The sequence below is a fragment of the Cervus canadensis genome, chromosome 15 (assembly GCF_019320065.1).
Source record: "Cervus canadensis isolate Bull #8, Minnesota chromosome 15, ASM1932006v1, whole genome shotgun sequence".
NCBI classification, from domain to species: domain Eukaryota; kingdom Metazoa; phylum Chordata; class Mammalia; order Artiodactyla; family Cervidae; genus Cervus; species Cervus canadensis.
The window spans coordinates 63,884,870-63,900,566 of NC_057400.1; the positions used below are offsets into that span (position 1 = coordinate 63,884,870).

The following is a 15,697-nucleotide window of genomic DNA, read 5'->3' on the forward strand; positions in this document are numbered from 1 at the left end:
TTCCAAAGATGAAATTCATACATAAGTAATTATCAAAATACTGAATTTTCCATATGTCCCTTAATGCATACTAAAATGGTAATGTTTTCTTTTTTAAGTTTCCAGTGAGAAGGTGTCTATTGTTTCCACACTGTCAAGGAAAAAATGTGAATCAAAATTGCCTCTAAGAAGCATATATAGTGATTCTTCACTTTATCAATTTTGTGAACATCTCACTGAGTCTGTCATTTGCCATTTAATGTCAAGCATTTCTGGCAGCACCACAGATAGTAGAGAAAAAGAGAAAACATCGGAAAGACAAAATGCCGCATTTGACACTATTATTTCAATTGATTCTCAAGTGTTTGAGAGTAGGTCAATTTCTGTTGGAGAACTTGCTCTAAGTATCTCTGAAATCATCACTGAAATCCTGTTAAATAGTAACATCATAAAGACCGACACTGCACAGCAAATGTTTTCATTAACAAGAAAGTACATTTACTGCCCAGGAGTAGGTGCTGCTGACTTTGATGATCTCTTTCAGGACCTCTTAATAGGTGTGATTCATGTACTGTCCAAAGAAATAGGGTTAAACCATCAACTTGAAAACAGTGGAAGAAACAAACCATTTCCCATGCTTAGAAGTAATAGTGTGCCCATTTGCAACAGAAGAAATACCATGCAAAGACAGAAATGTTCCAGAGACTGGGGATTAGCTACTCACCAAACTGATCATATCATTCAAAAAAATAAATTAAATTATTTGGCACACAAGTTAGATAGTCTGACTGGCAGCCTAAAAACTCATGAATCCAAAGAAATAGTCAACAGAGTTTTCAATATTGTTTTAGATTTGTTTTTACCAGATGAACAGCCAGATGAGGCTATGGATTCTGAAATAAAAGCAAGAACATTTTTCTCATCATCATATGAAGGGCAATGTAATAACATACTTGGAAATAACTTAGGGCTCTCCCCTAAATCAGTTTTCCTTCTCAATGTTGTATGTGAGAAACTAATCAGAACACTTTTAGAAAAATGCACAAACTCTGTCTTTCTTGATAATTGCCCTCTCTCTGAAGAGGTATCAGCAGAAGAATGTCAACTTTTAAAAATACTTCAAAGTGTAGATGAAGAATTTGACTACTGTAATGGAGCAATGGACTGTGGACAATTTCAAGGGGATTATATGTCAGACATTTTGGAAAACCTGGCAGAAATGGATCAGGATTTACTGTCATCAGACTCTATGCTTACTGTTATCTCCCACAGCTTGGTTAAATCATTGATGGATAAACTATGTCATGGTATACAACTCCCCCAAAGTCCACCTTTTGCAAACAAGCATTTGAAGTATGGAACAAGGGAAATACAATCTAGTTTTATAAAAGCAAAAAGGCCAGAATTAACAGAATTGGAAAAAGGTAGAGGCTCTTTAGGACCCATGAGTTATTATGTCCATGCTTTGACAGGACCCCTGAATAATCCCAGTGTAGTTAGTTCCAAAATACAAGCACCATTTGGCAAGAAGTATTCAGTAAATTTTGCTAATGTGCCACCTCTTAAAAGACAGGGAACAAAGGATATGAATACAGTTGCCATCCATAATAAGCAATATCCAGGAGATATGACTACAGGTGTTTATTCAGCCACATTTTTAGAGGACATAATTTCAGAACTGTTTTTTAATCTCTCTATTTCACTGTTGGGCAAAAATGAAAACATCACGGATGCCCAGCTCAATGAGATGAATACATTATTTGTCAACAGTGTGGTGAATGAGTTTAATAAGGCAAGGGTCACTGTTTTACGGAATTCTGAAGAAAGGCTCTGTTTTCCACCAATCCATAAAGAAACTGTTAGTAGGATTGTTGACTCAGTTTATTATGGTGTTTTACAGCAATATAAATCAAAAGTGACCTGTGGTGGTAATCTGGCATGTGACAGTACTTCAATAGCAGAACAAATAACTAATAGCATATTGTTAGAGATTTTGGACTACCATCTCCCAACTTGCTTCAGGGAAAAGCTGTTACACAATTCATATTACCCTCTCAATGCTGAAATTATATTGCAGAAACTTCAAAATAACCTGAGAGAATTTACTTCCAAACCTAGGTCTTTAACAGACTATAGCACCATGTTATCACAATCATTTTTAGAAGATATCATCAGAAGACTTTTATTTCAACTCATTCCTCCACCCAGTAAAGATTCCTCTTTGGAAAAAAATTATTTCATGAGTTCAGATTTTAATGAGATGTCTACCTGTATAATAAATAAGGTTATATCAGCCATTTCAAAACATAAAATTTGGTTCACTATATATGATAATCAATATCTGTGTAAAGGAAAAAGCCTCCAGAAGATGGTGGATTCTGTTTATAGAAATATTATGCAAACATATGACTCTTTTATTTCAATACAGAAAAGTATACTCAGCCGAAGCCCAGTTTTGGTTGACCGAATAGCCAGTTTTATTATCCAAGAGATTATTGAAAATCACCTTCAGCCATTTTTGTGTGGAGAAGGTTTACCTCGTCCAAAGACTCCTTCAGATGCAATATCAAATATGGTTAAACAAGTTCTCAATGAAGTCATAGAGTCACATAGACCCCAGACACCATTAGCTCCAGGTATTTACCCTGAGACATTTGTAAGGGAAATTGTTGCCAGACTTATGTCAAAAATTTTCAGTCCACAGCATAACACTGAAATTGAGCTGGAAAACATGACCCAAAAAATTGTAAACTCAGTAAATAATCATTTTGACAAAGCTAAAGTTCACCTTCTATATAATGACAAAGAACAGTCTTACCCCTCTGTGGATACAGATATTGTGGATGAACTGGTCACCTCAGTTTATAGAAATGTTTTAAAACAGTATGGATTAGATCCTGAGTTTGTAAAAGAGTCTGAAGACAGCAGTATTTTTGTGAAAAAAATTACCAACTTAGTTGTAGCAGCTATTTCAGATTACCTTCTTCATCCACTGTTTTCTGGGAATTTGTCATCTTCATATTCTCTTTCAACAACTGACAATGTTGTTCAAGACATTCTTAGTAACATCAGTGGATCTACCAAGCCAAGTCAGAGTTTATCTCCATATAACACCTTGTTGCCATACACATTTTTAGAAGACATAATCAGAGTACTATTATCTAGAATTTTTCCCTCTGCACATAGCATTGTTGCAAACAGAGAAATCCCAAAAGATAGATCAAAAGCTAATTTCAATGAAATTGCTTCAGATATAATCAGTGATATTCGAAGGAAAATTTCCCAACATGAAATTCGATTCTCAAAAGATGAAGAAGAAACCAAGTTTCTTTATTCAGAAGATGATATCCACCATCTTGTGGACTCAGTATTCAAAAATATTTTAAACTCTGAGTCTCAAGAATCAGTTGAGCCAAGTATCATAAGTAGTAATGATGTTCTTATTGACAAGATAGCAGGTTTTATCATTAAACATGTCTGTCAACAACATCTTCAGCCATTTGTGGAGGGAAAGTCATTACCTTCTTCATCATACATGTATTTGGGTGATGAGAGAAGGCAGTGGTTTTATGCCAGTGTGTATACCTCAGCTTTTTTGGAAGATGTGATTTCTGGGGTTTTAAGCAAAATATTCCACAGGGGGTTAGGCATTGTACAAACAAAATCAATAAGCGATTCAGAAGATGAACTATTTGATAAAGTTGAAAAACTCATACATTTCATAACAGAGGAATTCTCAAAAGCTAAAGTTAGCATTGTAGAGAATGCAGAGAAAAATTTATGTTTGCCTCCAGTAGAGAGAGATATAGTCAAAAACATTATTGACACGGTGTACAGCAAAGTTGTACAAGAATATGAAATGGAAATAATGCCTGATAAAAATTTTCTAAGTGACACAAAGACACTGGCTGCAAAGATAACTAAAATCATCCTGTCAGAAACCTCTGATTTCCAAATTCATCCGAATCTTAGAGAAAAGCTTCCATTTGGGTCACAAGCCAAACTTGGTACTGATATTTTGATAAGGAAAGTTCACCATGACATTACTAAATCAAGGTCCCAAAGACAGGCTTCAACAATATATACTACTATGTTATCACATACTCATTTGGAAAAAATTGTGTCTCAGCTTATATCTCAGATGAGTCCATTTGCCTCCAGTACAGAACACCCAGATACTTCTCAATCAGACTTAAGTAATCCAGTCATAAAACTGATAAATGAAATCATGTCAATAATTTCAAAACATGCAGTATGTATTATTAAACATGGGAATGAAAAACATAGTAAGATTTCAGAAAAAGATATCCAATCCATGGTTGATTCCATTTATTCTGCTCTTTCCTATTCAAGTATATACCAATCTCTTACAAAAGATAAAAAAGATATGCGTAATATGCCTGTTTCAAAAATAGCAAGTTTTATAATAAAAGAAATCTTTAACCATCATCTTCAGTCATTTTTATCTGGAGATAAAACTCTCCTTTCAGCTGTAGTTGATCAGACTTATAAACAGAAAGTATTAGATCCTAAAGAAAAAGAGTCATCCTTCATCATGAACTCAGCTGTCTTTTTGGAAGAAGTAATTTCTGAACTTTTATGTAAACTCCTTTATGCATTCTCACACAATGTCTTGGCTGCTGAAAACCCAGATACAGTAAAAGCCAAAGTTACTGGCATTGTTACAACATTAGTAAAATCAATTGTTCTGGAGTTCACCACAGCAGAGATTTTTCTTGCAGATAGCTTTGATGCTGATATGTGTTTTTCAGAAGAATATAAAGAAGTGGTTCAAAGAACAGTGAACCTTACTTATAAAAAAATATTAGATGAATATAAATCTCTGATTCAAATATATAGGGCTATGCAAAGTGACACTGCTTGTTTTGGAAGAAAAATATATAATTTCCTTTTGGAAGAAATTTATGACTACCAGGTAAAGTCATTAGTTTCAGGAGAATCAATATCTTCTTCCTATTCTTCTCCTCAAGCTGATAAAATCATCAGAAATGTACTCAATGTCATCATGAGAGATAGCCATGCCTTACCATCATGTATTACTGTGTTGCCACGTTCTCTTTTAGAAGATATGATTTACAAGCTTCTAGTGCATATCTTCCCTTTGACTGACACTGAAAGTGAACTAAAAGAGGAAGAGGTTTCAGATTATGAGTTCATGGATGCAGCATCAAAACTAACTGATGAAATCATCAGAGAAATTTCTGAACATGAGATCCGTCTTGCTACGGCAGAGGAGAATGCAGGAAGTGTGCAATTAGAAGTGATTGAAGATTTGATTAACTCTATATGTAATAATATTTTGAAAAAATCTGAATTTCAAGCTGAAGTCCAGAAAGATGCAGACAAAAATGGAGGCTCATTCCTCAGTAAAATAGCTGGTTTCATTATGAAGGAAATCATGGATCATCATCTGCAGCCATTTTTACATGAATCATCTTCCAATAGCTTATCTAATTGCGACCATGTCTCTGTACATTCTATACCTGGTGAGAAAAAGACACAGCCTTCTCTATATTCAGCTACATTTTTGGAAGATGTAATTGTTGACCTTGTTCGCAAATTTTATTCTCTTCCAAGTATTACTGAAGAGAGTAAGAAAAAAGAAAAACCAGAGCCAGATGTTGTGAGCTTGGCTATAAAATTTGCAAACTCTCTAATAGGAGAATTTAGGAAAAGTGAAATTAAAGTTCTGCCAAATGCTGAAGAAATGTTTTCTTTTCCACCAATTGATAAAGAGACAGTTGATAAGATATCCGATTTTGTGTATGATCAGTTCATAGGAACGTATGGATCTAATGATATTCAGAAGAATGGTAAAAATAACATTGTTATAGAAATGATTGCTACTTTAGCCCAGAAGGCAATCTCTGCTTTCAAAATTCAAACACTTTTTTCAGGAGACTGGTCTTCTACTTTCTTTTCATTTCTAAATCCAGATAACATCACTCAAAGGGTTAAACAACTTCCACAGCAAACTTCTACACAGATAAACAGATGCCTAAAAGAGAATCAACTTACTTTACCAGAACAGTCATGTAAACACGGGTCTCTAGCTTCAGACCAGGAAAATGTGTTGGATACTTTGAAAGTAGATAAAGGTGCGATGAGCAAAAAGAAAAGTTTCGAAACTAAGGAGACCTCAATGAAAGCAGGTGATATCCAAGATCCAGTCCTTACCTCTGTAACTAGTATTATGAAAAGCAACATAGTTAACCTGTTAGGGCCAGCTGCAGGTGTGGCAAATAAAGAGAATAAAAACAAAATGGGAATTCCAATTCAAAAATACAATGTATCAAAAGTTACTTGTCCAACTAGTAGTGTGAAAACTAAAGATAAAGGGAAGCCATATTTGAAGGGAACACTTGAAAATAATGAAACTGACAAGAAAAGAATATCAGCTTCAGATAAGGAGGGGCAAGGTAAGGTGGTACACACACAATTTCTAGTAGCTACTGATGGTGAAAGGGAAATCTTTCAACTAGATTTTAAAACAGACAATGAGAAGAAGGTTGACAAAACAGAAAGTTCATTAAAAACAGAAGACAACCCCCTTCAGTCATCTTTGATAGCCAAAGTGAGAAATACAGAGAACACAATAGAGAGACCTTCAGAAGCAGTTACCCAGAAGCCAAACGATGAGGAAAAGAAAGACTCTTCAGCTCAAACAGACACAAAGGAAGGACAGTACTCAGATTATGAATTAGTCCAAAATGTCACTGAAAATATTTATGACAATATCTTCGGAATGTACCATTCTCAAGAATCAGCAGATTATTTAAAACAACAAAGTCTTCCAAGTCATTCAGCATCACCTATAATTCAAGCATTGCCTGGAACTCAAGAGGTTGGCGAGGATTTTGCTCAGTCTGTTTTAACAAAGGATTTATTCCTGTCAGCCAACAAAAATGTCCCTGCCAAAGAGAAAGAAGAAAAAGAGAATGCAAGCAAAATAGAAAAAGAGAGGGAGAAGGAGAGAGGGGGGAAAAGAGAAAATGACAGAGTGAAAGTTAAGGATATTAAAAAGGAACCTAGTAAACCAGACAGTCCTCAGTACCCACCAAAATGTGAACCTGGAGTTTTCCCTGCTAAATTTTTAGAAGATGTTATTACTGAAATGGTTAACAAATTGGTCTTTTCTTCCTCACCAGAAACACAAACATATGATAGATGTCAAAATGCATGTGATGATGAAAATCAAGCTGAACTCTATGACACAGCTATGAGACTTATTGATTCCCTGTTAAAGGAGTTTTCTGATGCTCAAATTAAGGTATTTAGGCCAGATAAAGAATATCAGTTTTTTCCATCTGCAGATGAAGTGTCATCAGTTCCTAAGGAATATCCCAGGCATAAACAATCAAATATAAATGAAGCACCAGGCACCGTTAAGAGAATAACTGTGGATAAGAGTCACACAATGACTGAAAAACCCTCTTCAAATAAGATACTTTTTTTAGATAAAATGTCATCAATTGATAAAACCTTGGTCAACAAAGTTGTCCATGCCTCTGTGTGCAATATTTTGAAGGAATATAAATCTCAAGACTCCATCTGTAAGAATATAAAGAGTAATGGGGGAAATTTAGCAAGAAGACTAACAAGTGCAATGATAAATGAAATTTTTCAACATAAGCTTAATTTGATATTGTGTGATGAGTTTCCAGCTTTGTCATGTTTGCCTCTGGAAACTAAGGATGTTGTTAAAAAGGTCCAAAAGGTGGCTCAAACAGCCAGCAAAGAATGTCAGACATCATCACCATATACCATCATGCTGCCTCATGAATTTTTAGAGAATGTGATTTCTACTCTTTTATCTAAAATTTTCTCAACAGTATCAAACACCAAAGCAGAAACATTTGAGGGCAGCTGGTTTACAGAACTGGATTTCCTTCAAATGAAGTTATTAAGTACAGTTACAACAGAGCTCTCCAAAGATGAAGATATGATTATACAGTATGTGGAATCGTTACATCCCAATGATGATGAAATTATTCAATTAGTGGTTCATGAATTCTATGATAATCTCTTGTCACAATTTGGGTCACAAGAGAGTATACAAAATTGTGCAGCCAGTGGATGTAGAATTCTTTCAGAAACCATAGTTGACTTAATTCGACGAGAAGTGACTGGCAATCAGTTGCAGAACTACTTTTCTGGAGAGCTAACACCGTATCAGTGTGCAGAAGTTGACAGTGTTGTTGAAAATATTCTTAAAGATGTAATCCAAACGGCTGACATTCCCCAGCCTCATCCATCGCAGGCGCGTATACTGCCTTATAACATAATAGAAGAAATTGCTGTAAAATTTTTATCGAAGCTTTTATCTGTGTTTCCAAAGGTCGATAAGGAAAGACCCAAATCCCTAGAAACTGAAATGCAAAAAGTAACATCAAAAATATTAAATTCAATACAAGAAATTATCTCCAAAAATAAGATTAAAGTTGTATCACTGGCAAAGGAAACACCTACTGCACCTTTAGCTGACAATGAAGCTATTGAAAAAGTAGTTAATTCTGTTTATACCAGTATTTTAAAACACTCTGGCTCACTCACTTCTATATTTAAAGATTTAATGGGTAAGAGTAGTGTCCTCTCTGATATAATAGGGTTTTTAATGGTGAAAGAAATTTCCAAATCTAAATTTCAACCTCAAGTACAGGAAGAATTATCAGGTCCAGAATTAGCTCTGGAAGCTGTTAAAATTATGGAAAAAGTAGTCAAAATGGTTGATGAATTTAAGTCCCAGGAAAAGTCTTCATCCAAAAAAGGTTCTATGTTAGATGCCATGTTTTTAGAGGAAGCACTGGCCTTGTTCTTGGCTAAAATAATAAGGTTGCCAAGTGGCTCAAGCCAACATACAAAAAACTTGTCAAAACCTGAATTAAATAAAATTGCATCTCAACTGACAAAATCTGTGACGGCTGAAATTTCAAAAAGTAATATTAATCTTGTTGCTGCTGATTCTGAAGAACACTTTCTAAATCCAGAAAGTATAGAAATGGTTTCTCAGGTTATTGATTCTATTTATAGTAATGTACTACAACAATCTGGAACGCAAAAGGATCTTTATCATGATATAAAAAGTACAAACAGAGTTTTCCCTAAAAAAGTGGCTAATTTAATTATTAATGAAGTTTCAAATTTTCCCTTTGATTCAGTTAGTCCAAAGAATTCAAATGCTGGTTTCTTTGGAGATCTAGACATTAACAGAATTGTTCAAAAGGCACAAGAGCATGCTGTTAACATGATTCCTGACTTAGATAAAGAATTAACTAAATATTCAATTATAGAGGACTCTACAATTAAAATAGTTCCACATGTTGGGAATAAACCCCTCAAAATAGATCCAAACATTATCTCAGAACACTTAGCAGTAATGTCTATAAAAACTCAACCCCTTGAGAAACTTCAGACGGAATGTTTAAAGAATACTGGACATAGCATAGCAGAACTGAGAAGAGCATCAGTAAGTGGAAGAAGTTACCCTTCAGGCACATTTACTGTAAGAGAGTTGAAGAGAGAAAGACGGACCTCATTGACTAAGACAGGACGACTAGATATAAAACCCTTTGAGGTAAGTATAAAAAGAATAGCAAAAAAAAAGTGAGAAATGGTTGTTCTGTTCTGTTCCTCAGATGGATATATGAGAATGTGTCTTTTGTTGCTGTTATTGTCCAGCCCAATAGGAAAATTGGTGGCACAAGTTTATTTGTATAGTTATATGACTTACTGGGACTTGCCACACCAGCTCTGAGGCTCATTCTAAAAGTCTCAGGCTAGTTTTCCTAAGACAATCAATTTAAACTTAAAAAAAAAAACATTAATGAGAATACAGGGATATACCCTTGACCGGCCTTCCCAGGTGGCTCAGACGATAAAGAATCTGCCTGCAATTCAGGAGATCGGGTTTCAATCCCTGGGTCAGGAAGATCCCCTAGAGAAGGGCATGGCAACCCACCCCAGTATTCTTGCCTGAAGAATTCCATGGACAGAGGAACCTGGCAGGCTATAGTCCATGGGGTCACAAAGATTTGGACATGACTGAGCAACTCTCATACAAACACATACACGCACACACACACACACTTGACAGCAGAATCGTGCTGACTAAAATAATAATAAAACTATCTAAAATAGGTTTCTCAAATATAAGGATCTACAGCAGTAATTCTACTCTTTTTACTTTTAGCAACATTTGTCAACACACGTCAGAATACAAACTCTTAGATTATACTAGTTTCTTATTATTTCACTTTAATAGTCTTCCTCAGGTTCTTCTATAATCTCAAGAAGTGTTAAGTTTCTTCTTATCCTTCTTCTAGATTTAGCTGCTTTAATGTTTCCATATTTATGAATCTGTTTCCTCTTGTTTTAGTCCCTAATTCTGCTATGCAGTTCCATATTAGGCCCCAAATATATTAAAGTAGTGGAAACTTTAAAATGCAAAAATGATGTCCTTGTAGAAGGAAACTATACAACTGAGGACAAAGGATGGTGTGGCCAATGGAATTACACTAATCTACACATTTTTATCAGAGCCCCTTGTACTGATCGTGTCCTCTCATAAGAGGAATGAGCGTGCTTAGGGGTATAATCTATGTTTGCACAATGAGCCAAGTTTTATAGAACTCTTCTCCCTGGAGCAGACACTTGAATTAAATTTTCTCCAGCACTGTCCTGCAACCCATTGAACTAGGTATCAGGGCTGTTAAATATGTTAATTGGTACTTATGTTTTCATATCCAAGTACTGAGGTTATTATGGAAAAACATACTAGTTTAATCTTGGCCTTAACTTTTTTGAACCAGATGACTGGTTTTTTTAAGATCTAAAAGTTACTCCTTACATGGATTCTCATCATTTGTATTAGCATATTTTTTGGTAGTCTTCATTCATATATATATATATGTAACCCCTTAGTAAAATTTGTTAAAAGACTTAGAGTAACATTGCTGAAAAATAGTTTTTAATTATATGTAGAATTGTCTGTCACAAATCTCACTCTTGGTTACCCATTCTCTTTCATTAAATCATTTATAGACCACAGAAAGCAAGAAGAGAATATTTAAATGAAAATAATGGCCATTTTCCTCTTAAGGGGGAGAAAATTCATCCAAAAAATAAAGCACAAATAAAGAAGCAGACCTAGACAACTCTGATAAGACATGATTTGAACCAGTCTGGGTATCCATGCTATCAATCTCCTGCACAGGGACAAAAAGACTAAAGAACAGTAGATTAGAGGAGAGAATCTAGGTATTTGTTGGCTGTGCCCCAGGGTTTTATTTTCTGTTTTGAGATACCATAAATTCCTAATACACTAGGAATGTACATATTAAAACTATATATAGTAACATTTCAAAGCCATATAGAATGATTTTGGATTTTCTAAACCACTGCCCCACCCCACCCCTGCCAATAACACAGAAAATCAAAACTGATTATGTATTAAGTTCTTAAGGAGACTCTTTGTGTATTTTGTTTCCATAGAAAATATTCTTTTCTGGTACCAATATTTTAAAAATTGGCTTGCAGTGTTCCAAAGGAATGTTGAGGTCTAGGATTAGGAACAATTTGGAGGTTCTGTGGCATCATCAAAGGCTACTGAAATGGGGATGTTATATTACTCAATTATAATTGTCTTTTCTTTAGACATTTAGATCTGTCTTTAGACATTGAAAATGAAAGGTGAGATTTGTCTAGGGAGGTGAGGAAAAAAATGAAGACTTATGTTTTGAAGATTCTTTTGGAAAACATATCCAAAGAATCAAGAGTGGAATAATAGAGATTAAAGAGTCAGAGACTTTCACAATCTTGGTCATTCATCATTTTTAAAAATCAAGAGCAGACAATACATTGCTTTTCTATTGAAAACATGTATATTTCAGTTTCTCTTTGATAACCTATCCACACTTTTAGAAAAATATATCATCATGTCTACTTCTCTCACAAACTTCCAAAGTAAAAGAATAAAAAAAGTATACATGATGCAACAAGATACAAAGTTTAAGCAAAAAGAGACAAAGAAGAACCTGTGTTAGTCCTTCATTAAACTCTCGAGTAAATTATGGTAGATTAACAAAATGGTATGATAAATTACATACAATCCCTGAATGTAAAAGAAATGATACCAACAAATATTTCTTACAATTTTCATGTTTCTTTTTTAAAATATTGCTAATGTAAACATAGCATCTGAAGATATTATTTTACATTAAAACTAGAAATCATACTGAAATAGCTCTTTTATAACAGAATCACAGGAAAAGTGATTGAGGCATTTGTTTCTGATATTCATTATACCTTCAATTCTAGGCTGTTTGCAGAAATTCATTTCAGAATATAAGAAAGCCTGATATCACCAAAGTGGAGCTTTTAAAAGATGTTCAGAACAAAAAAGAACTTATCCTTCGGTTAGTAGCTCATGATATTGAACAAGAAATCTCAGAAAGTACCATAGAAGAGGAACTAACTTCATCTGATGAAGATGAAGTTGTTTTAAGGGAGATTGTACAAGAACACTCAGGAGAAAATACTGAAGATCAAGTGAAAGATTCCACAAAGCCAGTAGAAAGCAAAGCTGTTTCTCCCAAGCCAACACAAAGCACAAGCAGTCTGAAAAAGTTTTTTTCACTAAGTAAATGTTGTCAGCCCAGTGCAAATGTGGAAAATACTGGAGCAATGTCAAATCATGTCATAGAACCTAAGAAGGAACAAATTAAAAGAACTGTTGCTGAACTTGACATGTCCCCCAGCTCAGGAACCTTAACTGAAACAAATTCTACTTGGGAGGAAAAGTCACAGAGTAAGGTGAGTGAGAACCATAACTCTCAATAACCAGATGTTTGTGGAAAGAGTAGAGGTGTTAAGAGATTCTGTCCAAGAATGCACCCATTAACTGAGTAGAAAAAAATACTAAAATGGTTCCAGATAGTCTCTTCCCAAGTCTGGCAACATTTACAGTATGCAAGAAATGTATAAAGTATGCAAGAAAAATTTACAAAATGAAAGAAACTTTTCTAAAAATATTTACAACATGCATAGAACACAATTGAAGGAAAGCAGATAATGGAAACAGACATAGAATAATTAAAAGCCAAGGATGACAGAAAAGGAAGCTATTTAAGAGAAATGAAAGTTAATTACTTTTGTATTTTAGAAGATTTCATCCCTTTTATATTTTGACTGGTAAATACATTTTCAACAAGTAGGGCAGGACCAGAAGATGGGTTGAGGTAGGAGGTAATTTAAAAAAAAGAAAAAATACAACTTCAGATTGTCTGGGTTTGAATCCCATCTTTCATAGCTATGCATCTTTTGGGGAAGTTACATAGCATTTTTTTTCCTACATGTTACTTAACCAACTTGCCCAAAGTTAACAAGTTCATCAAAATATTTTAAATATCACCCTTGCAATCAGCCCATAAACTCCTCTGTATTCATGGAGAACAACTTTCATCCCTAGTACCAAGTGCCTCACATAATGGTTTGAACTTAAGTGACTCTTTGGGTGGTTCCTGTTCAAAAATGTATACCGAAGTTTGTTTTTGAAAAGTATATATGATTTAGGGTTTCCTGGTGGGATAATCCTATTGATTATCCATTTGACATGATTCCCAGGTTAACACAAAAGCTGAGATGAACCAGAAACAACAGATACAACTCTGTTCAGTTCAAAAGCTTCCCAGGTAAATCATCTTAACACATACTCTAAACTATTTTTTGGGAATCAATGTGATTACATGACTAGATGCAGTCTGCAGAGTAGTTTTCTTGAGCCTCATATTCAGAAGTACTGGCTTCACAGATAACTAAATAATTGTTATAACATTAACAAAAGTAAAAATGGATTATATAAGCAGTAATCCCAGTAATAGTAGTCTATTTTTTCAAGATTATAATAGACACAACACTATAAAAGTTATAAAAATAACTTATAAAAGTATGGTCTTAAAGTCACACATGACTTCCCAACAAACAGATCAGAGTACAGGTTCACATGATTGAGTTGACAAGCTTCTGAACTGACCAAAGTTGTATCTCTGTTCTTTTTGAACTAAGTTTTCATAAAATACCTGTAAAGTATAGAATTAGAAAACCATATGCATCAAACTTTGTGCTATGTTTATCTTTAGCATTTACTCAACCTTCAACGTTATCATCTAGAACCTTTCACTAGCCATTTCCTAAAACCGATATTGGAAAAACACATTTTAATTAGAACTATAGGTTCCATCCATTTTTAAGTAATCTCTGAAACTTTTTCTAATTATAGTGTATGTTAAGAGGGGAGAAAATGCCAAGTATATGATAAAGTGCATATCAAATGTAATACATGGCTTGCATTTTTTCCAGAAAGAAGAAAAAATTCTTATTACTGAGCCGACTCATTACTTCATACACAGAATTATGAGTTCATCTTCATACAACCAAGAAGATCTGATTTCACATGCCAGGTATATGAAATTAAAGCAATATAAAATAGCAATCTGAGATGAGGGTAATGCTTCTGGGAAGAATGAAGTCCCTGGTAAAACTTGATTGGGCAAGTATTCAACCCTACAACTTCCTTCACTCCTTCTTGTCCTTTCCTCCCCTACCTCTCCACTGTGCTCATTCTCTAAGGCCTTTTCATTCTATCTGATGCCCCATTCCTAGTTACCTGCCTTCTACATTCTTCCTAGTCTAACAGTGTCTTGAATTAAGAATTTGCTAGTGTGTTACGGTTTTGTTTTGTTTTTTTAATCTGGAAGATAGTGCATATAGGAATGTGACCCAGTGCCTTTCAGCCCAAAAGGTTCCTACTCAACTCTCTTTAAGTAATTAAATGTTCCAGTATGTATGAATCCAAACAAGAGAGGGAACAGTGTAAGTTGGAGCATTCAGAGATGAATTCTAGAAAACAATGTAGTTTGATGTGGGTCTGTATAGATAGACAGCATTTATATGAAAAGTCAACCCAAGTTTGGATGATTATCAGAGCAACATCTGAACTGTGTAGCTGTAACATCAGATTGCCAACATTCACTGAACCATAGAGAAAGCAAGGGAATTCCAGAAAAACTTCTACCTCTGTTTTGACTACACTAAAGCCTTTGACTGTGTGGATCATAACAAAGTGTGGAAAACTCTTAAACAAATGGGAATACCAGACCATTTTACCTATTTCCTGAGAAACCTGTATGTGAGTCAAGAAGCAACAGTGAGAGCCCGGTATGAAACAACTGATTGGTTCAGGACTGAGAGAGGAGTACACCAGGGCTGTCTGTTGTCACCCTGCTTATTAACTTATACGCTGAGCACATCGTGAGAAATGCTGGGCTGGATGAGTTACACTCTGGAATCAAGATAGGAGGGAGAAACATCAACAACCTCAGATACACAGATGATTCCACTCTAATCTCAGAAAGCAAGGAGGAACTAAAGAACCTCTTGATGAGAATGAAGGAAGAAAGTGAAAGAGTCAGCTCAAAACTGAATATTAAAAACTAAGATCATGGCATCTAGCCCCATTACTTTATGGCAAATAGAAGGGGAAAAAGTGGAAGCAGTGACAGATTTCCTCTTCTTGGGCTCTAAAATCACTGTGATGGTTACTGCAGCCATGAAATCAGAAGATGATTGCTTCTCGGCAGGAAAGCTTTGACAAACAGAGACAGTGTGTTGAAAAGCAGAGACATTACTCTGCCAACAAAGG

At 34.8% G+C, this 15,697-nt stretch overlaps 1 protein-coding gene across 1 annotated transcript in view; it reads left to right on the forward strand.

The window, feature by feature from the left end:
* The window catches only part of FSIP2 (fibrous sheath interacting protein 2), a 110,546-nt gene that overhangs the window by 77,794 nt on the left and 17,055 nt on the right, over positions 1–15,697 (forward strand). The window contains exons 17-19 of the mRNA XM_043487764.1: positions 99–9,574; positions 12,316–12,810; positions 14,356–14,456. Of these exons, the coding sequence (XP_043343699.1) occupies positions 99–9,574; positions 12,316–12,810; positions 14,356–14,456 (10,072 nt within the window). The remainder of the gene's footprint in view (positions 1–98; positions 9,575–12,315; positions 12,811–14,355; positions 14,457–15,697) is intronic.